Source organism: Strix aluco, chromosome 2 (assembly GCF_031877795.1).
Source record: "Strix aluco isolate bStrAlu1 chromosome 2, bStrAlu1.hap1, whole genome shotgun sequence".
NCBI lineage: Eukaryota > Metazoa > Chordata > Aves > Strigiformes > Strigidae > Strix > Strix aluco.
The window spans coordinates 66,626,283-66,649,560 of NC_133932.1; the positions used below are offsets into that span (position 1 = coordinate 66,626,283).

The window sequence follows — 23,278 nt, forward strand, 5'->3', positions numbered from 1 at the left end:
TAACCTTTATCAGATAAGAAGCGGGACTTTTAGTGGGAGAGCTTGAATTTTGTTGAAAGGAGATGGTGCGGGAAAGCAAGATGAAAAGGTAAATTCTCAGCCTTGGCTTAAGAAAACATGCCAGAGGAAGGTGGACAGCGGAGAACAAGCTGTAACAAGAACTTGTAAGAGCAAGGCTAACAAGGAAAGAAACAGCACTGAGAAAACTTCCAAAACACCATTAATGCACACCGGAGAGGTGAGTGCTCAGTCCCCACGTGCAGAAAAGAAGAGGAAACGTTGTTAAGGGTGACATTTGACTGCCACAGTGAAAGCAAAGCTGACAGTAACGAGAAGACGAAGAAAAGATAAAAGGTGCTTGGCTAGACTTTTCTTCCCAGAGAAAATTGAGGCTGTACCAAGGCAGATCTGAGTCTCAATTCCCAGAAATATTTTGAGAGAAATTAGCTTGGTTCAGGAAAACTGAAAAAAAAAGCAGATGTTCAGATTAGATAGAAGTTATAATGGCTGTCAGCAAAAGGTCAGTTTTTCTGGCTAAGGCTGTACAGCAGACTCAAGAATATTCTAACTGCAGTTTCCACTTTGAAATTTATTTGCATTTCTTCTCGATAGGCATTTTGTTAACAACATTCGATATCTTTAGAAATCAAAATACATTGCAAATTGCAATACACATCCAGAAGCAAGACAGGGTGCATTTCATCCACTGAAGTGATCAAAATTTTATCAGAAACAGAGCCTTCTTTGGTTAAATAAGAACAGCAGTTCAAACTAGCTGTGCTTAAATCCTGTACATGCATTACATTTGCACAAATTAGCAAAAAGTGAGAACCCAGGTTTAGAACTTTGTCTTCCCTTTTTCAGCAAGTATACAGACGTGACTAAATGCATCTCTTAAATATTGCAAAATCACAGTTAAAGTTTTAAATAATACACATTGCACAACAAGCTTTTTGGGAGAAGCTACAGAAATAACTCAAATACAGAACACGTGGAAATAAATTACACATCAGCTAGTGGAAATGCTTAACAAATTCATAAGTGCTTATCAAGACCCTTTATAAAAATCTTTATTCTAATAATTAGAGCACAACAAATAAATAGGATTTTTGCTATTTACTTGAACTGATGCAAGATCAGACCCTTTACAGTCTCAAGAACTATGATTTTATTATGATATCTCAATAAAACTCTTTGGGTTAAAAGCTTTAACAGATACCACCACATGATGACCAATATCACTGGAGACACTTCTCAGTTTAAAGAAAAATTAGAACTAGTATATAGTTAATAACGTAAAGACCAATTAAGCAAACTACCATCTCCTCCCCTTTTTTTGGTCCAGAAAATTCCATCCAAAACCTGCAGGTGATATTTTTGATGTATTTCTACAGACTTTCAAGGACTTTTATGGTAGCTATTCCTTGGAGAATGCAGTGTGAAATGAGAACAGGTGATTTAAGACAGCATTTCTTCATGAAGCCCCTTTTATCACTTTACATGCCATCACCATTTCATGTTTTGAGGTCCTGTCAAGAGCCTCATGGCAGGTCCATATAGAAAAGCTTCTTGATGAATGTGTCAATTTACAATACAGAAGCTACTCCAATTAATCTAGGTGTGCAGGGAGACAGCCTACAGCAAGTAGGGTACTGTAAATTCAAAACCTTTCTTAGTGCACCCTTACTTCTTAAACAGTTAAAGCTCTACAGTACATCGCTGATACAATCCCTTACTGCATTAAGGCAAGAGTGTTAATAAATTAACGTATAGGACATAGGACCATGTCACAGATTTGCTTAATCTGAGTGTGTGTGTTTAGGGGTGGGGGAGAGAATAGGCATTTCAGGTTTCTCTGGGAATAGTAGTGAACTGGGATAATGAAACATGTAATTAAAGTTGCACAGAAATGCTAGACCTGTGGAGATTCCCTTGTAAGGGACTAGTACTCTGCCTCTTTGACTCAGTTTTAAAAGTCCCATTAATCCTAATGGATAAAGTATCAAATCCATAGTGGACAAAGATCTCCATGGCAAAATTATATGAATCGAGGAGGATTTTACTTGACGGTATTCTATAAATCTGTACAGGATGGGTTGTTTTGCTTCAGTACTACACAGTGTGAGATTCAGGGGCAAGCTCAAATGGGAAAATGCTGCTCATCTGCCAAGAAAAAAAAAAAGGAATAGATTCAGGCGGGACACTTCCTCCTTTTGCATAATTACCTCTGCAAAAGATCTGCACTGCTAACAGTCTCTGGCAATGAGACAAGAACAAAAAATGCTTAACAAGCATCTAAATAAAGCTTTTCCCCCACATTTGTCTTCGATTCTTACAGAATATCAGGAATCATAGTGATGCCTGGAGCCCTGAACCTGCCCAAGGGATAACTGGCCCCTGGTAGTTAAATCAGCACGGTGCCCAGCTCCACTTTGGGAATGACTCCCTCTCTCCGTGCCTGAACCAAAATAAGCTCAGCTGCACTTAATTGGCTTCCAGCTGGTCATAGCTCACGCAGCTGCCTCTGAGCTCTGCCCGGGTATTAACCTGTACAAGCTCAGGTCACTTGCCCGGGGACCCAGTCTCCTCCTCAGCCCAGCCGTGATGCGGGCTGGTGTCCAGAGCTCGGGTGCCCTCCCAGGGATGCTGGAAGACCTTCCCCATAGGCACAGAAACCCCATCTCAGTGTGTAACAGGGAGAACAGCCGTATAATTTGCAAACTGTGTAATGACTTGGCTGGTTAGCCATGGGAATTTTCTTGCTGTGATACCCTTAGGAACTGCAGAATAAGTTTACCAGGAAATGTAGAGAAAGGGCTGAAGGTGAACAGAATACCTTTGAACTCTTTTGGTATTATCGCATGAGATGATGCCTATTCATAGTGTGTTTGCAACAAAGTTTGCACCTTCCACACTAGGAAAATGAGTTTTTCATGGCCTGAAATATCTACCTATTTTTAGGCTTCTTTAAAAAATAAATATATGATCAAGCCCTTTAAAACTTGGTGAGGAAAGAGAGTTAAGAGACTGGCTCCACCCCTAAATGAATTAGTGACGGTTTACAAAAATCAGTTGCACAAATGAGTTAAAAATAAAGCGTTGGCTGGAGAAAGGATGCAAAAAAATTGGGACTACAGGCTATTAAAAATACTTTTCCTGTCTCATAACAGGAACAGGCTAGTTGAGAACATTTACTTAAATTCTTCTTATGAGAATGTTTATACTTGTATTAGGATAATCCTTGTGGGGCTGATTTGGTTTTGGCCCTTAATGTGTTTAACCAGCTTTGTGTCAGTGAGAGACAAGTTATATTGGAGCCGTGTTGTTTGAGCTGCTTGCATTTTTTTCTACTAAAAGAGAGAATTTCTACTCAATTTCCAAGCAAAATATCAAATTATCTAATTAGGGAAAAGCACATGTAGAAAACATAAGTTAGCAAATGAGGACAGCCTTAGCAAAATATTTTTTTAAAACTTAAATATCTAAATTTGCAGCTATTAAGTTTCTCTTAGAGTACTTACAAATCAAGGGAGACCAAGCAGCAGTAATACCTCCACAAGGCATAGAGGGTTCTGAGTAGGCAATTTGCTTTTTCTGTAAATCAGAACATTATATTTAGCACATACTGTAGTTTCCCTGTGGGTGCACAGCAACGGAAGTCAAAACAAACAGATACAAAACATTTTTAAGCAGCATTTAAGATGATGTGTTGCCTGTTTGAAGTGACAAGTTTGTACATTGCAGGGTAGGGCTAGTATCCACCTCTCCTTTATAATTTGAGAGTCTGTGTTGGTTTATTTTCACTCTGCTCGATGTGAGACAGGGCTATTTTGAAGACTTTTGGGGAAAAAAAAAAAAATCACTGTAAAGTAACCACCCAGCATGAAATTTTAAGTGTTTGGAAAGGAAACTCGGAAGATCTCTATCTTGAAGCCCATTCAATCACCCTTTACTTGGAACTGCTTTTACATATTCTTCTACTGCAATGGCAGAAACTTCTCCATACCAACTTTGAAGCCAGATGTGCTCAATATTCATTTTCATGAAGAACCACTCATAGCTACGAGGCCACTTTCTTACCACCGGGTGCCTGGAAGGACAAAGTGAAATAAAAAAAAAAAAAGAATTGAAAAGATGTGCCAAAGCATATGCACAGTCTGCTTTTTTCTTCAGCCTAGCGTGCTCAGCCAGAGTGAAACCTGAGACCTGAGAACCACCACCATTCATCTTTTTTGCCTCCCTTGCAGTAAGGTTTGTGATCTTCCACACCCCAGTCTGGCAAGAACAGCAACGAAGGCAGCCAGTGAACACCATCTTCCCCCACTGCAGAACCCCATCTCTAAAGGCATATGTTGTTTGGTCTCTAAGTAAGTGAAAAACAGTTAGAGGAGATTCTCTGGATGTGTGTCAGGGTTGTGCTTGTATCTGTTCATAGGAAACAGAATTCTGAAAATATTACATCTTTGGTAGCAGTTGTGGTATGGCAGGAGAGCTAATAAAACTGGCTAGCAGGCAGCGCACTGCCTCTTTGAGTTGTTGCCTTCTAGAGCCTTCTCGACCTGTATTTCTGTCTCATTTCTTGGGCCTGCAGCTAGCTCGAAGAGACCCTCCCTGCCAGCAATCCTGGGTGCACACGTCTGGTCCCCAAGCCCCGGTGAGTGAATCTGCAGAGGATGCTGTGGGATGCTCGGCAGCAGTGCACGGAGTGGATACAACAGCTCGAGCTGCTGTGTTCATGCGAGCACAGGGGGAAGAGGTGCAAGTGGGGGCAGGGTTGGCCCAGTGCCCCTCTGCCCCTGCTGAGGACCCTGCAGAGGAAACGGTTGGTTTGGCAACCTTTGGGTAGAGCTGGGGCTTCCCACTATTTCCTGAGTTGGCCCTTTGAGCACCCACAACTCTGTCACTGGGAAGTGGCTCCAGCTGCTGCTGGCGTTGGATGAGGTGACCCCTGGCAGCCCTCACCATGTCATCTGGCTTTTGCATCCTGAAGGCAGAGCAGCCACTGCAGAGGTGATGGTGGATTCTGGCTTGCATAGGAATCTGTTTCTGCAAAGTTTGTAAAAAAGGCTTGAGTGCCAATATAGTGCCCGTCTGTCCATGGTCCCATTTTTGCTTTTGATGTGACACCCGCTGACAGGGTCCCACCCTAACCCCTCCCAGCAGGCCAGAGAGAATATTGCCCCTGGACTGTTTTGGATCACAGCTCATCCCAGTTTCCCACCAGGGAGGGTACGCCTGAAGGACCATCGCTAGCAGCCTGTGTGGGAGGTGCATGCCCCAGCTAAGGTTCGGGCTTTTCATGCCTGTTATTCTGAAGACCCACTGGAGGGTGTGGGGGCACACCCTGGGAGTGTCTGTATGTGCCTAGGTTGTGCTTGCATCTGTTCAAAGGAGACTCTTGAGTAAGTATTATGGATTTGGTAGCAGTTGTCCTGGTATGTCAGGAGAGGTAATAAAACCTGTAAACTCCACCCTGCAAATAGGTGTAAACCCAAAGGCAGCAGAGCTTTGCTCTGAGTAGGGGGCTGTGGCTGAAGAGCACTACCTGTCCTAAGGTGGGGAAGAATCATTAAAGGTAACAAATACACCCTGGATTTATGGAATCTCATCTCCGAGCCAGGTGAAATATTTTCATAATCCCCAGATTATAAACCACGTGCCTTACTGGAGTCCAATACTGACTAATTGCATTTCCATACTTCGTTACCTCAAGAGTCAAAAGGAGGTCACACAGCTCTGCCTGTCGTTCCAAGCCACACAGAAACCAACATGCTTCATGGCCCCAAAGTGAAGATCAGGCTTGTTTCTTCTCAGATTTTCCGTAGCAAATGGCCACATCCATATATTTGTCTCAAACCTGCAGGTTGCAGTCTACTGAGTGCCTGTTACATACAGACCTGGAAAACATTGCTTGCTTGGCAAATTCCACTTCCTCCGGAGGCACCGTGACCATCTGTCCCGTGAGAGTCAGCCTGGCGCACCTTGGATCCTCTGGATCGATTACATTTTTTCTGTGCACAGAGAAAAATGCTCATATGTAATAGCTTGGTTTCTTTATTAAGGGCTTTTGGAGAAATATGAACTCCTACTCACATATAAAAAGCTGAAATATTTTGTCAAGCCTTGCAGGTCTTTTCTACACCCAGCTATATTTGGGGGGGCTTCTGAAGGAATACTCACCTGAAACAGATCTCTGCTGTAGATATTTGCTTAATCTTAACTTATGCTCTTAAAAACTGGATTAATATATGCTAGATTGTAAAAAATGTGAAAATGGCAGTTTTCCCAGACATATGTACAGACCTGAATTCAGGATTCTGAAAAGAACTACTGAGACGGTTAGCCTGTGCCTATGCCTACAAAATAAGTGTGCATATGCGTATTTGTGCATAAAACGTAAGGTCTTTTCCTTGTGCCTATCCTAGAAACAAAATCCTTGTTCATTTTTTACCCATTTTTCAACTCTTTTTCACCAAAGAGACAAGTAAGATCTATTAAAAAAAAATTTTCCAACTGTCTTCATCCTTCAGACTGAGACAGGGAAGGTACTTGTTGCTTTTTGGCTCTTTCTATACAGTAATAATAAATAACTCCCATTAGCAGCTGTGGGGCAATTGCTGACTCTTGACATATACAATACAAGGATATAAATCATAAGTAAATTGACCAGTCACAAAAAAAAGCCATATGAAATGACTGCAAAGGCCTGATCCTGGCAAGTCCCATTGCCAGCAGTTTGAGACTGCTCAACATCTCATGGGACTGTCTCCCCACCTAAGAACATAAACCCGAAAAACTACATTAGGAAATGAAGACTGCATTTCTTCTTCTCTGTGTTTTAATCTGAAGCAGCAAATCACAGTAAATTACATCTCATCTGTATGTGATTTTATTTAAAGATCTTGGCTTGAGCCCTTTAGCCTTAACTGTGTGCAATCTGCAATAGCTTTTTTTTTTTTTTGGTTATAATTCTCAATATGAGTCTATTGCATGCAGGAAACATATGGGCATCCTCCTGCAGCTAATTTAACACCTGCAGATTCCCCACAGATGGTTATGAAAGACTGTGTAGCTCACTGGATAAAGTATCTGCTTTTATAGATGGGGCCATGAACAGAGATATGCAAGGAAGTATAGCGGGCTGATTGACACTCAGCTATGCCCAGTAAGCACTTGGCACCGTCTGTAGCCTGAGCTCCAAAAAGCCATTTGCAGTCACATCATCTCTGGGATGTTTTTTCAGCATCCTGTTTGGTCTGGAACAGCAGTTGTCTGAGGGGGTGTTCAGCTTAACGACCTCTGGACAAACTCCACTCGTACTCTTTTTCCTCCACCACACTTTCTGCTTGGGAGGAAGGGCAGCTGCCAAAGATCAAGCTCAAACTTTCTGTTCACGTCAATAAATAATGGTCTAACTTTCTCTAGCACTTTTTTTTTTTTTTTCTGAAGTAATAAATGAATGGTGTTCTGAGTACCTGAAAATCTGCATTCCCTGCACTGGCACTGGGTTTATTTCTATCAGTGTATATTCAGAGTAAAAACTTGTCTACCTGGTCACCCTGGCATGCTGTAGATCCTCAGCACTAACCCCTACTGCATGCTGAAGGTGCCATTCCCCATCTGGCTGGCAGTGGCCTGAGAGCATCCCGTCCCCAAGCAGCAGAGCTCCATGCCCCGGGGACACCCGGTCTCCGGGCATTTCTTTTGTGTAGGCTTTGGGTGTTGTGTGGCTGCTCAGCATCCATGGTCCAACGAGAAGCTCACCCACCAAAACACGAAGAAATATAGGCGAATACAGCGTATATAGCTGTAGAGAGAGAAGCTGAATCCCACAGACAAAGGGTGTCAGGCAAGGGCCTGCGTGTCCACCAGCCAGGGCAGTGCAAATTCACGCTCTTGGAACCATTGGCCCTGGATGGCAGAGTCCTAAAGTCCATTTGAAGTGATCTCCTGATCTATTGTTATCTTTTGTACTTAATCTTAATACTGAATCGACACCCTCTACATACGTTTATATATTTAACTTGATGATTCTAAAAAATACAGAAGGGAAGGGACTTCTCACTAGCAAAATTTCAGTTCAGAAGATTGCTTTAAACTAATAAGTGTATCTGTGTGTATGAAATCATTTCCTCCACAGCCTAACAGCATCATAAAACAACTGAAGAGCTGGAAAAAGCAGGCATATTTGCAAGTGCCTTTCCTGGATATAGCTCCTAGGTAAGACATGGGTAATTACTTTCAGAGAATTAGAAAGGGATTAAAGGATGTCTGCATTTCACAGAGTGGATCAAGGCAATAGATTTGGGCATGATCAGGAGCAGTGAGAGATTTTGGTCCAACACCTTCCCAGGTTACAATTATTTGATCTTTTTGTGCAAGTACACGTTTATTCTAAAAGCATACTCATTGATTTTGACCTGACATTGCTGTGGTTAAGCAGTGAATCCTGCCTGCCTTTGCTGAGATGGTTTTGCCTGATAGAACTAGTGTCAGATGTGACTCTTCTCCAATTTACAGGAAAAACTGCTCTCCACAAAACCCACACATTATACATCCATATCTGGAATGGGTTTATTTCTGGTTTTCCCCTGCTCCTTCTTCCGTTTGCAGTTTTCTCTATGTTCCTGTGAGTCAGGGTGTTACACTGATCAACACAGAGAGTACTATTCTTCCCAGCAAAAGGTATTCAAACTGAATTTTGCACATTGGAATAATGTTCTGGAGGGTCAGTTTGTTTTTCTGGGGAATGAGGCATACAATTTGTTGAGATTATGTTAGATGAAGTTTTGGAAGAGCTGAACAGGACAATGATACATTGGAGTTCAGTACGCTGTGTTATTAATTTGTTGGCTTTGCTTTTAGTGCTGCCTCTTATCACAGGTTTTCTGTTTCAGAATAGAACCTTGTATTCTAATCTTATATTAGCATTAGCATTTTCTTTGTCAAAGGAGCCCTTCATATTCTGAAGGAAATCTGTTTCTGCATCATTTTTGGGACAATATTTCCCTAATAATGTGTGATTACTTTTATACTTTTTAAAGCATCAAAAATCACTAAACTTATAGCTACAACTTCTAAGTCCATTGTGAACAGATCTTGAATTTTCAGTGGTGTTACCTTTGCAACTAATGTAAATGCAGGCTTTGCTTCCTAGGTGTAAAGGGATATAGCCAGGGATATATCTCATATTTTTATTAAAGATAATAAAGAGATACCAGGGATAAATAGGTATATTTACTAAAATATTCCTCCCTCACATCTGTAGAGGTCTAGTCATGCATTCACTAGTCACTTCTTGCCTTTTGTATAAACACATATTCAGCTCTCAGTCCTTGAGTTCCTTTTATCTTTGTTGGCACAAGAACATGTAGGTGAGGAGGAGCGGCTTTATCGAACATTTGTGTGCTACTGGCTGGGGGCGAGGGGGAGGCAGAGCCAGGGAGAGAGACAGTATGCTGGTGACACTTTTTCTCTATCGAGGAAACCTGAGGTGGCTTCTCAGGTACTGTCTTTACCAGAATCAGGTCCTCTGTCTCCCTGGAGAAGATTTCATGAAGGCTATGATAAATATGAACTGAGGGGAAGAGAAAGCAGGGAACTGTGAAAGGAGACCAAGCCATAGGGAACACATTTATTTTTTTATGCTTATTTAAAATACATACACCTTGTTGCAGAAATTGAGGGAAGCCAGATTAAAATGGAAGAAGATTTCATTTATGCATTTTATAAGAACACAGTGCATTAAGAGAAACCATCTTAATTATTCATCTGATTTGTGAAGAGAGAAGAATTGATTGTCTCTGTTCCTCTGCTTACGGTGACCAAACTAGGTATGCAGAGTTTGGCCCAGTCCAGGCAGTTGTCTCTTCCAAGCATGTGAAATGAAAGCATAAACTGCATTCACTTACAAAGGTGCCAGTTTTACTGAGCCTAAGAAGTCTGTGTCCAAGTGAAGTATGTTTCCCAACAGAGATGCAATGCCATGAAGCGTACTGCTGATGAACATGTCCCACTTATTTTACTGTGTACACTTCTGCACTTTCTGGGTCATGGTTCAAGAGTGGTTCAGAGGAAAGAGTGCCACCTACTCATTAAATTGTTTACTACACTACCCATCTCTTGGATTTTAATTACAACAACTAGCCAAGTCCAGATCTCATGAACCCACAGTTCAGGCTGGTGCAGTTATACTGGCATACAAGGTGATGATGTTGGGACTTCGTTAGGATTCCCTTTCTCAGTTAAGATCTCTGCTTTGACTGACAATGCTCAGTCTCCTGGTTTCTGACCAAAAATATCCCTGAGGACTATGTTCATTCTCAGCCTCTGCAGTCCATTACTGAGGTGAAACGGAACTTGCACAGATCAGCAATAAAGGCAAAATAGGATTTTAGGAGGCACTTGGGAAGGAAAGCCAGGTGTCCCCAGAACGAATCAGTAGGAGGAAGGCAGGAGGGTTCAGTAATGCTCCAGGGACTGGGGGGAGGAAGCAGGGGTCTATGGAGGGGAATCTCTCTCTTTTTCTTCTTCCCCAGCCTCCTCTTCCCACAGAGGAGCTGCCATCCTTCTCCTCCATCCCCCTGAGGAAACAGGACCTTTCATCCTCCCTGTCAGGATCCATAAATCCTCCCCACCTCCCCTGAACACAGTTCTCCCTGCCTGTGAGAAAGCACTGCTTCTACCCCTCTACTTCTTGAGCAGAATGGAAGAGAAGTCAGTAAAGGGCCTTCCCCTATTGCAGAAAAGGAGAGCCAGAGAGCCAAGAAGAAAGCCCCAGAGAACAGTTTTCCTACATTTTTTTTCTACTTTAGAGCACGCAGTTCATGTAGCATAAAGGCAGTGTGGCAATGACTGTCTCCACAGATCCTAACCTTCCTAGAGCAACAGCAGCAGCCATGCAAAGCCATGCAATTAGGAGGAGCTCATCCCTGTCGCCTCCCACGGACGCAAGGTAGGCACCCTGTCACCCCGCACAGGGCTCCTCTTCGCCTAGCCCCAAACTGGGCACGAGGTGAAGACTCAGAGTTATCTTCTAGTGTATATAATACACCACAGGATTTTTTGTCCCCTAAAATCAACAGAAAGGAAGGCAGGAAATGTTATGTCCTCAGAGAATTATTGTAAAGTGCTTATAATTTTGATTCATAAATGTGATTAATTTTGAAGAGCAAGTTATCCTCCTCATACATTTCATTTGCTCACCACTAACTACCAGAGTCTCTGAAGCCGAAAGAATGTATTGGTGCTGCTAATCTGCATGGCATGAACGTCAAACAAAATCTCTGCTGAAAGCAATTTCATAATCTGAAAAGCTGTGGCTGGCCTTCGGCTGGATATAGCTGGGCAGTTTTGCCCTGCCCTGCTCTTGATTTTGACAAGAATGTCTTTATCAGCTGTGTTTGAGAGCCAGCAAAGATAGTTAAAAGACATCTTTGCTTTTGCTTTTGGAAGAGCAGTCTTCTGAATCTGAAATCAGGCTTGGGAGCTGAAGAGTATTGGTACAATGGCTATTCTGCATCTAAGTGAGCCTGTATTCCTAGTATACCTGGTTTCGTGTTTTAAATAATTTCACTCTTCCTAGAAGATAATCCTTCCTAGAATGTTTTAATTAGAATTTGTGAAGTGAAGCCAGTCTGCTTGTCTGTCTTCATTGACAATAACAACTCATTTCTTTAGCTGAACTCTATGTTTCAGTCAGGGAACTTTTATATAATTTAACCACAGACAATTCACAGGGAAAAAAAAAAAAAGAATCACAGCATCAACTATTTCTGTAAACAGAGTCAGAAAAACACATACTACTTCACTAGAAAGGGATTTTGGGAAGTTGGTTATTTAAGAATACAGGAAAAAAAATAGTAATTTAGAGCTATATTGTGTGCATTGGGTCACAATGATACTAGGTTTCATATTTGACTTTCTAATTTGGTGTCTTCCTGATTTTTTTAAATACAGATTTTTCAGGAACAGCTACTGACATAATTATTTGCATATGACTAAAAAGAGCCAATATAAATACCAGAACAAGAAATGTGTCTGTGCCACAGAACCAGGAGGTGGATCTCAAAAATTGAGGGATGTCTGGATTCAGCCTTTGTCTTCTGCATGCATCATTTCTCTTTGTGTGAAGGGGCAGTGCCAAATTTCTTTGTTATATTCATCCTCCTGTTAACAGACTCTACAAACCCAGTAGTAGTGGTATGTTGGATGGCCAACTGACATCTCAAATGTTGTGTCTGTCACCCATGGCAGGCTTACCTTCTCTCAGGATTGCCCCGCGATGAAGTCGGCAGTTTATGCACGCTGCCAATCAACTACACAGCAGGGACTCTAACCCACCGAATTACTCTCCTGTTCCCATGGCCTGCTGGTCAGGAGTGCTGGAGATGCTCAGTGCTTCCCGTCAGCCTTTTCAATGCAGAGTTTAGGAAACCTATGGAGCTAGCTTATACCCACTGAGGTGTCTGCCCGGTTGTGCCGATCCGCTACCTCGAACAGTAGATGAGCATGGTGGGTAAAATGGCTCTGATGGAGCCACGCCTGATGTAGGTCATAAATCAGGAAAGGAACCTGCATTCCTCAAAATCATTCACAGTCTACAGTGTGGATTTGAAACACCATCCTCCAAACTAATAGCAAAGGAAAACAAACACATGGACCGACCCCAAAGCTCATTGCTTTTCTTTCTTTTTCCTTTGTGTGAAAACCAGTTCATGGCAGCCTTGTAACTGCTCCTTCTCTAAGAAAGCTGCAGTTGGTCCGTATGAATGTGCTGAACCTGATGTCAAGGAGGTGACACACTTTTAAAATTAATTGCCTGTTTTCCAGACTGCAGCTGTAATGAGGCAGGTCTAGGAGCTTACTTGGAAAGGGAGATCCTCTGAGCAGCCTGTGTGTTGGGAAAATGCATTTAGAACAATAGCTGCTCTATTCTTTAATGTCGGGCTGGGTCTTGCTCCCTCTGAAAGCTGTAAGAATGGGACTCAATCTTTTCAGCTTGTCTGTGGCCTAGACATGCCAGCTTAGTCTATTTATAGCCCCGAACCATTTAATTTTTCTTGCCTCTATTATCCATTTATCAGCCTTCCGATAGGATGCAGTGTAGTTGCTAATGAATGGTTTCTGTAGCCTGGCCATCAGAGAGCCTTCTCAGAGAAGTGCAGCCTGTCTCCCTCTGGGAAATGGCAATCTCTGGGTCAGAGATGAGGAATCCAGACTGTAGCTGCTACATTATAATGTACATTAGTGCCTATTCAGATGTGTTGCATCTCTCTTCCTTTCATTATTAAATGTTATTTCTCTTATTAGTTTAGGCTTTTCAAATTTTCTCACTAGCTGATTAAATATTAAGGTTGGAGCACCAAAAAGGCCACTCTGTATTCCTCACTTCCCTGAAAGTGAAAATATTTATTTTCACGGTTTGGAACTTGAGTCTGTTCTGAAACAAAACAAATGAAATTTGCTACTAAATAAATTTAGTATCAAACTGATGTACATGCACACAAGTCACTTGAAACTCATTAGATACAAGAAGACTATTGAAATGTCAGCTGTTTTCTTTCTAAAGGCCAGAGATTTCTTTTACCTGCAATAGGTCAGAAGCATTTTTCAGGAGAGTGCCAAATATTCCCAGGAGTGTTGGCTACAGGCATCAACCAGCTTTCACATTTATTTTAATTCTTGCAACTCAGAGTAGGTTAATAATGAAAATCTAATAAAATTCCACATGAAAACAAGCTACAAATACATTGCTGGCATACAAGCAGATGAACTTTGTCACGCAGAGCATTATTCATTTAGCTATTTCGTATAAGTATTTTGAAGCCAAAACAATTAATGATGCTCTTGACCAAGAGAACTTCTGGTATTAAAAACACCTATTAATGACACTTTCCTTTGCAAAGAAAACTTCACAGGTACGGTTTTAATACTAGCAGGACCTGAGGTCTCTCAGAGTAAAAGGTCTTGCCTCTCATACAGTGTGAGTAAAGAAGAGGACGAAACCTGCTATACGAAACCTGAGCCACCACCTAAAGTTCAGCACTAAGTATGCTACGTGCTGTTTGCATGGCACAGCCTGGCTATCTCAGCCTGAAAGGGATCCTTGGGCTGCCTGCAGCAGAAGTGGCCAGCTGGCTGTGTTACCAGCGGTGGATCCAGTGCTGGGGACAGGTCACCCCAGGCGCTGGCAGCAGGGCCCGGACATGCTTGTTTTCTTCACTGCCCACAGAAGCCCTTTCTGGGGCGTAATGGTAGGATGGTGTGCAGGGCTGCTAGTTTAAAATGTAAAAATCATTCACAGGTTGCTGGTTTAAATCGTAAATTCATTTCTGACCCTGGTTAGAGGGGGAAGGGAAAGAAGAAAGTTAAAGCCCCAGTGCCCACGTGCTTCCTGGCTGTGAGACAGCCCCAAAGCTTGCTCACATTTTCCTAGCTATCATCAAAAACACAAACTGCGGCTCAACAAATGTCCCAGTTTTTCACTCTCTGTATTGCTTGTTCTTTGCACTAATGCCAGCCAACATCTGTTCCAGATGAGAACTCCAGAAATAATGAAAAACAAACTGAATGTAAGAACAAAATAAATAATGCAAGGAGCGCTGATCAGACTCTGAATCTGTGTACTCAATTCAGTAGTACACTCAATATTTAGAGTACAGTTACATGCTAAAATGAGGATGTCCTATTTTCCTCCACCTTCTCCTTTCCCCTCTCCTTTGCACTCCTCTGGCTTTTGGGGAGCTGATTCAAGTTACTAACCCAGTAGAAATCTCATCCAGGGGAAAAAAAAAAAAAAAGGAAGAGGTTTCTACTGGGTTACTGAGCTAAAATAGGCCCACCATATGGTCAGCTGAAGGAAGGGGGTGAGATAGCATGGCCAGGAGCAGCAGCAGCCATGGCAAGAAGGGAAGAAGGACTGGCAGAAAACCTTATTCTCGTTGTCGGGTTAATTTTCTCCAGATTTATGTTTCAACTCAGAGTCAGGCAAAGCCCAGAGCTGATGTGAGTGGTGGTGGGGAACCACGCGACTGGTGGTAGGGAGGGAGGGTAGGTATGCGGCAACTGGTGATTAGCTTGGCCTAAGCTGTCTTAGAAATCCAGGTTTAGCTCCTTGGCCCAGAGAGCTCTTGTCACCAGAGAGTGTGGTCTCAGGCTGCAGAGGGGACTACAGAGCTGGGTGGCAGAATTCAGGTTGCCCTGGCTGCAAGACAAACAGCAGCACATTCTAGCACATGGAACAAATGGGTAGTGGTTTGGAAATTATTAGTTACTTAATAAAAAGACAGTGAATAAATATTCTTGGAGGGTTTTGATGTATATGAATTTCGTATTTCTATAAATCATGCAGCATTTCTCTTTTGTTGGTGAATTGGCACTTCCCAAACAGGTAAATCAGGTGGTGACATTGCTAAAGCATAAAAGGCAAAGGCTTTCAAGAGTGGCTGTTTAAAGTCAGGGATGAAAGGCCACACTTAAGTGCCTAAATGGGTGTGTAGTTTTCAGAAGCGTGCAACACCAGCAGCTATCATCAATGGAAGGTGCTCTGAGTGTTGAGCCTCTGAAAATAGGGCATTGCATAGGTGCTAGGACATAGGACTTAACATACAATTTTAAGAACTTGGTCTAGATATTCCGCTCCCTATTTGATTGAATGAAAAAGCTTAGAAAGCAGGAATAAGCTCTATTAGCCTGTTATGAAAGAACTGATACATTTATTTATTAAATTATTAATTTAAAATATTTAATGAAATAATTTTAAGGAACAAATAGAACTGTTCTGGTTCATTCTGGTCAACTCTGTTGACCTTCTCAAGCATTGAAAGATGAATTACCTTAACAAATGTGCAATGGAAGGTTCCTATTGGGTGTCTGACGTTGCAAGAGGAAGCCATGATTACCATTCCTTGGGAACAGGATGTCAGCCTAAAATCACTCGTACTGTTAGGACTAAGAAAGATTTCTTTTGCCACCATCTAACTCTTAAGAAAACAGTATATTCCGGAGACAAATACAGACAGGTGTAACAGTAATGTGCTTTATATTTGCCATTCACTGCTTTTTCCAGTGTTGTTCTCAGCTAGAGGGCTTGAGAGGTGGGATGATACCCAAGGCAATTCCCAGCTGGGGAAATCTGGGATCCAGTTCTGAAGATAAACCTCTCCTCCTCCAAAGAGGACCTTAAGTTGGAGTAAAAACTTTCAATGGCATTTCTTTCTGAAGCAGCCTGTAATTTCCAGTTCTCTCTCTCTCCTTGGAATATCCGCTAAGATCTGCTTTGGTAACAGAATCCTGTCTGACACAATTTCAGTGTCATGTACCTCATCATGTAAAGAGGCCTTTGGAAATAACACTTCACACAAGGGTGACCCAGCCAAGTTTGCCACATGTTTGACTGTAAACAAACATATGGCAGAGATATGTCTTTTTCAAGGAGACAAGCATGGAGGGGAAAACTGAATCATCTTGAAGTTTACATACATACATTTTACACACATAAAGCTTCAGTGCTCTGGAGTTATTCATTGTACATATGATTAGGAAGAAGTAAACTCACTGCTATCTCTGGAGAGATGAACCTGGGGCTGGCTGTAGATCAGTAAATCTCAGACCTGGCTTCCTTTGTGTGGGGGATGGTTTACTGACCGTTTATGATATACAAGGTGTCAAAAATTTGCGATGACATCATATTCAATCGTACCCTCTGAAGGGGTGGAAATTAGACTGAGCGGTATGGTCTTGAGTGTGTAACTTGTGAACTGAGCCTGAGATCCCTTTACAGACCCTGGAGAGCTAGAGCCCTGTCAAGGCAATCAGCAGGGCCTCTAGAGCTCTTCAGCAGAGCTTGGAGTGACAGCTTGCTATGACTTGGATAGCCCTCAAAACTCTGTGGACTTTATTGACTAGATCATGGCCTATAATAGGATCTTGAACACCTAGATTTTAGGTAGATACCTCCAAGAAAAGATTAAAATTTAGGTATGTTGATGTGCGAGCTGAAAGCCACTCCAGCTGTTGATGCTACAACGTACTTCAGTGACACTTATGCTTTTCTTCATCATGCTTTACTGGGGCAACTTACTGCAACACTAACCTAAGGAGGAGCATGTAGCTGCTGGTAAGAGACAAAGATAAAAGCAGGACATTGAAGGTGGGGACCCAGCATTTTGTTCTGAGGACTGTGTTCTCACTGAAGGTGGTAGTAGGCAGATAAAACTCTTTTACCTGCAGAAATTTCCATCCGCCTCTGGCAGGGTCAGAGAAGCCACAGGATTCTTCAGGAGATCTGCCACAGTGTTGTCCTTCGGCGTCACATAAAAGAAAGGGATTCCCGTGCTGTTATTGACGGGACCGTCGCTGAGAAGTAAACAGTTCCCATAGGGCATACCTTGGATCTGCAAAACCCAATAAGCAGCTGGTTACATCTTTGCACACAGATGGTTTACAATGTCGGGGATTCCCTCAAGGACTCTAGCAGAGAGGACAGCAACCCTCAATTGCTCCCACTTTCTGTTGTCATCGTGAGACAGACCTTCTTCTAAATTAGATCTATCATGCTTCTATGAAAACAGATCTCTCCTCTACTTCTTCTTTCCAGTCCTGTCCATGACACTATAGAGAACATCTTCTCTTCTACTGAGCTTAAAGGAACTACCAAGTTAAACATTTTTAAGTGCGTTAAAATCAATGCCATCAGCATCAAGAAATGTTTACTCTAAAAGAGTGCTGATGCCTTTTCTCAAACCCAAAAGGATATAGAGCCTAATTTAGCCTTGATTCAGCCTGCTTTTTACACTAATTTTGCCTCCCCTTTTGACCTTGATTTGCAATGTGATTGCATCAGTTTGCCGAGAGAGAGAGAGGAAGGCGTTTTTGCCAGTTGTGTTTGAAGTCAAGCTGGACATCAGCTCAGCTGTGTGGGCAGAAGCCTCAGCTATAGGTGGGGTCTCAACCACCAAACTAGCCAGAGCAAACCTTCCTCCCGTGTCAGAGGAGGGACACCAAGGAGCCAAGTTTTCAAAAAGTTTTCTCCCATACACTGACCTGCGTACACACAATGCATGCAAAATTGTTCTTGCCCAGTAGTGACACAGATTAATATTCTTCATAATGATTTATACTCCTACTACGTTTTTCATCCCATTATAAATCTCAATGACAGATGCTTAATGAATCACTATTTCTTCATGTCTTCGTATATTTCTTTCCTCATGGTCAATTAGATGTTAAATAGTAAAATTATCAGTCAATACATTAATTCAATGTAACTGGTAAATCCTTTACAGCAAAATGAAATTAAGTATGAATAGTATGTTCAGTTTGTCAGGCATGGTTAATGTTACAGTGGATTCTCAGAAAGAATTGGGATCACAAGCAGCATAATTCAGCGTTCAGAGCAGCAACACCCCCCTCATCAATTCCAGATTTTATTATGAATCAGATTTTTCTATATTACTTCTGTGTTGTAACTAGAGACAGCTAACTGCAGACTATATTATGGCTGTAATTCCACTGAGGGTTTCTGGCAAGACCGTAAACCAGAAGAGTTAAGATCATATGATTTAATAGGATTTCTGACAAACTGATGTAGAATTACAGGTCTCCTGTGTGTACGTATATATTTATTTAATGGTATCTTTCTTTAACCTGTTGCTTTGTATTTCACAATAACATAAACTGCCACTAACTCAGCCACGCTTCCTGAAGATTAATGTGCTTCTAACTTTGTCTATTTTTTACATTGTATGTTAATCAATATGAATACTTCGAAGAAAAAGTTAAAGACTTAAAAGTGTTTGGTTGTTTGTTTTTTTTTTTAATCTGAGTGGTATCTGATGCTGTGTCTCATTCCAACCATTCATTTTAAAAGGGAAATGTTTTAAAGCTGGAAAAAATAATCACCCCGATTCTCCAGTGCAGCCCAGCTCTTTTGCTTAATACTTCTGACAGAGAAACCGCCCTTTAAGCTGGTATAGCTGGCCCGCTGCGGGACGGACAGATTTCGTGGTAGTCCCCCAGGCTTTGCACCTCCTCCGCCTCCCCCTCCTCCTCCTGCTCCCCCCTCTCCCCCTGGCCGGGTGACAGCCAGAGCCGCGGGGAGGCGGCGGGGGCGCGGCCCCGCTCCCCCACGGGCGGTGGGGCAGGCGGCGTGGCCAGGAGCGGGCTCAGGGCGCTGCAGGGAACGGCAAAGCCGCCCTGCGAACCCGCCGCCGTAGCTCTGGTTCTGCCTTAAAGATCTGGCTCCTTCCAGTGCCTCCCCGGTGTGGTTTTTTAGCGCGCCTCCCCCGCCGCACTCCAAACGTGACTCCTCTTGCCTGGAGAGAGTTTTTGACTCTTTCCTCCGCGCCCCGCGTGGGCGCCGCCACGGGCGCTGCTGGCGGCGGCACAGCCCCCACCGCCGCTCCTCAGCAGGTAACGCGCGGGCACGGGGGGTGTGGGGACACCGTACCTTGCCTTGCGCGGCCCGCGTCGCCACGAAGCCCCAGGTGTTGTAGCGGGCGAGGAAGCGGGCGGTGCCGGCGCGGCCCGGCGCCCCGCCGCCCTCCCGCCGGTAGGAGAACATCCGGGAGGGGACGGGCCCCTGCCCCGGCCGCCGCGCCGCCGCCCCGGCCCCCGCCAGCGCCGCGTCCTCCCGGTAAGCCGAGGCCGGGTAGCTCTGCTTCCAGAGGCCGCCCGCCTCCTCCAGCAGCGCGGGGAGCGCCTCCTCGGTGGAGGAGCTGTGCAGCTCGTCCGCCGCCGCCCCCCCCTCGGGCAGCGGCCAGGACACCGAGCTGACCACCACGTACCCCCCCGCGCCCCCCCACAGCAGCGCGGGCAGCCACCACCCCCAGCGCCACCACCCGCTCCTCGCCGCCGGCAGCCGCCACCCCGCCGCCGACATCTTCTGCGGCAGGACGGCGCCGCGCCGCTCCCGCAGCACCCTCCTGCGGCCGCCGCCCGCCCCGCAACGCCCCCCGCCCCCCACCCCCCCTCCCCTCACACACCCCCCAGCCCCCCCCGCTACTCCCAAATATTTGCAGCAGTCGGCGGGGCATTCATTTCCTCCCCCCGGTGACACCCGTGGGACAGCCACCCGCGGGCCGTGCACCCCGCTCCGCCCCGGCCACGCAGGACAGAGCCGCGGGGCTCGCTGCGGGGTTACCCCGCGTTTGCGTGTCATTTGCTGGGGACTTGTGAGGCTGCTGGACCCTCTCCGTCAGGTGTGAGGCCGGGCAGGTATTTCATGAAATAATTCTGTGTACCTCATGTGCAGACCCACGCACGTGAAACCGTCCAGGCAGAGGCGGTGCCATCTCCCCAGTTATTAAAAAAAAGAGAATCCACGGGGGAACGCGCCCACGTGAACGCTCCCGTTTGGACACCGGGGTCAGGCAGCAGCGAGACCCCGAGTCCCAGAGGGCGGACATCATTAGTTCAGTGCTCGAGGGGTTCGATTTCACATGTTAGTAGGTGGGGCTGCTATTAAATGATATGTTTCCCAGGCAAGGCTTTAATGAGGCAAAGATTTGAATGTATGAGTTTTTATCAACGGCCCTATTTAGTAAAGGAGCTTTTACATCCTGCTCCTTTTCTGTTCTTGGCAGTGGAGGCCTTCAGTATGGCCGTGCAAACTTATAATTGTTTAAAATACATGCTTGTAAACTTTCATTGCATTCATGCAAACTGTTTAAGGAGTACAGGTTCAATAGGAGACGGGGAGGAATGCATCTCACGGGAGCCTTTGCCTTTCACAAGGTTCTCAGATACATCTAATAGACCTTACCTTTCCACAGCTGTGAAGAACGGATCACAAGGTTGGTCTGCTGTTAAAATTATGCTTAATTGCTCCATGAGAATATGCTGCCTAACTAATCTAGAATATAAACTTTTCTAAATAAAAGAGGACTGGAAAATGTTGAGTATTTTTAGCTTATATTTTTCCTAGATACCCTGTTTTGTTTTTTGTCTTCACCATAAAAACCTGAAGGATAGTGAAAACAGGTATAATGGGCCTTAAGCCCCAAATGCATTTTTCCGACTGTGAAGATACTTCCCCAGAGTGTGTAATTTCACTACCAAGCTCTTAATCATATCAGCAAAATTGAATACATGACTGCCTTTTCCTTTAGCACATGGCCCTGTTTACATCTGCTGTAATACCACCCTTTTGAATATTGATTCCCACTTAAGTGCTTGAGTTGAGACAGAGGAATGGAGATGCAGTGGAAATTAAATGTAGATTTCCAAAAGAAAATGAGTAAAAGCTTGCTAAGCTCCTGACAAGTGCTTTTCTCTAGTTCAGGAAATGGCCGTTCTTAAAATAACGAACCAGTTGTCCTTCTTGAAATAACAACCAGGCCCAGTCAACTCCCTGCGGACGTGCTCTTCAAAAATATTTAAAAATGTAATTTCCCTGGTGTTTCAGGGAAATTCCTCATGCAATCTGATGCATGCAAGATACAAATTTCATACTCTGTATTTACTATTTCATACAAATTTATTCCAGGCTTTCTCTTTGTAAGAGGCTTTGCTTGTACTTTGCTTATAGAACAAGTTCAAACAACCTTGTTTCTAACATAAACAAATCGATAACATTATATACAACCTATTTTATTTCAGTTAATAGAATTATATGTGAGATATTGACTCTTGTATCCTGCATAAATGGGAAACAAAGCAGGAATTTCTCAAGACATCAGTGCCAAGTTCTATATGCAATATAAATTTTAAATTACGCACGGTAGACACAAAGCAGCACTGACACAGAGTCATTCATCTATTCTGTAGCTTCCAGATAAATTTACCACGATGACTTCAGGCAGGCCTTCAGCTTTACTGACAGCAAAAAATACAAGAAATAGATAAAAGCAAACCACAAGTATTTCACCTTTTTCTTCTGAAGATTTATTCAAATAAAGTCAAACAGCCAAATCATGTGACAACTTAAAATAACTGCATTGCTAGCACAGTTTTGCATTTAGTATTTCCAGAAAAAGATCTTAAATTTAAGAGAATGAAAACAGTAATTCTTAAAGTTGTATCTAAAAGTAAGAATATCTAGCATAAAGAATTTTCAGGTCAGGCTGTTTTTCTCTAAGAGTTGCTGTTTGTTCATCAGAGGCAAAAAAGTGTCCATCTTTTTGAGTAGAGAGAGCTTCCCTTCCAACTCGAAGATCCAACTGAGTAAAAGTTTTAGTAATTCTCTCTTCCAAAATGATCTGGATGAGCTGAAAATTAAAAAAGAAACATAGAAATGTTTTGACTGTAGGAACTGTAAATCATTTGTTTCTCCCTTCATTGAATAAAAAAGTCTTTGTTCTTTTCTGCTGAACCCGAGGTATTTCACAGATACGCAACCTTATTTTACATCAATTAACCCAGCAAGAGGAGATACACATTGGGTTTCCTCATAGCGTGGCAAAGGTCTGATAAGAAGCCACATCCACTTTTTAATACGTCATTCACATTTTATATGTCTGCTATAAGCCCTGCTATTCTTTTTCAAAACAAATAGTCTCAGCCTGTCTCTCCCCCTCATGGGGACTGCTTTTTCATGGTGAAATCCTGGCTTTCTTGAAATCAGCAGAAGTTTTGCAACTGAATTTAAGCAAGGTCAATATTTTGCTCTCATTTTTTGATCATTTTAGTTAATGATTTCACTTGGTCTCTGTATCCTGGATTATACAGACCACTCAAATGAACACTTATTGTTCCTTTAAGTGAAGCAGTTAACTATGTCCTTATTTTTTCTCCCTTTTTAATAAATCAAAGCATTTGATTTGCTTTCTGCCAACAGAGCTACAAACAGCGTAACCTCCGTTTCTTCGTGCCCTGATTTGCAGTATATTGTATGTTATGAAGGTGTGGAATTGGATTAAAAGCTACAGCATGGTGTTCTGCAGATAAATCCACTGCAGGTGTGCAGTTTAATAGGATTTTAATTTGGTAACAAGCGAACAAAGAGAGGAAGCCTAGAATGGGATTTTCTAGATGAAAAAATGCTATTCGTGCTGAGAGAAAGCAACTGCAAGCTCCGTGATAAAGAATAAAGATCAGGCCAATGCTCTCTGAGCTGCAGTTTTATAGCTTACGGCTCACTCAGAGCATCTTTGTTACTGCCACCGGTTTCAACAATTCTTAGTTCATACTATGTGCGTCTGGCTATGTAGCATTTCACCTGCCACACTCCCCATTAAGCCAGCATGTTCAAATCCTGTATTGTCTCACTCCCCGCCCTCTACATTTTTTCATATAAAAATAATGTTTTCCTCGGGAGATATCACCAACTTGGAATGTA

General features: G+C 43.2%; 2 protein-coding genes across 2 annotated transcripts in view; both read right to left on the reverse strand.

The window, feature by feature from the left end:
• Window positions 1-569: 569 nt before the first annotated feature.
• CREG2 (cellular repressor of E1A stimulated genes 2) lies at window positions 570-19,882 on the reverse strand. The gene is made up of 4 exons (XM_074816720.1): window positions 19,451-19,882; window positions 17,227-17,396; window positions 5,898-6,011; window positions 570-4,090 (listed from the first exon to the last, which is right to left on the reverse strand). The coding sequence occupies exons 1-4, from the start codon at window positions 19,880-19,882 to the stop codon at window positions 3,943-3,945; spliced, it is 864 nt and encodes a 287-aa protein (XP_074672821.1). The 3' UTR covers window positions 570-3,942.
• A 2,091-nt stretch (window positions 19,883-21,973) lies between these two features.
• RFX8 (regulatory factor X8) overlaps window positions 21,974-23,278 on the reverse strand; it is a 33,511-nt gene continuing 32,206 nt past the window's right edge. Inside the window, 1 exon segment of the mRNA XM_074815101.1 lies at window positions 21,974-22,208. Coding sequence (XP_074671202.1) covers window positions 22,055-22,208 — 154 coding nt within the window. The 3' untranslated portion in view covers window positions 21,974-22,054.

What these genes read in the sequence shown, in the direction of transcription:
- CREG2 (XM_074816720.1), bottom strand. Translation starts at nt 19,882, where the DNA reads ATGTCGGCGGCGGGGTGGCGGCTGCCGGCGGCGAGGAGCGGGTGGTGG. An exon ending in GCGGATGGAAATTTCTGCAG is followed by an intron (nt 6,012 to 17,226) that starts GTAAAAGAGTTT and finishes CTCTGTGCACAG; the next exon opens with AAAAAATGTAATCGATCCAG. An exon ending in AAGCAAGCAATGTTTTCCAG is followed by an intron (nt 4,091 to 5,897) that starts GTCTGTATGTAA and finishes TTGTCCTTCCAG; the next exon opens with GCACCCGGTGGTAAGAAAGT.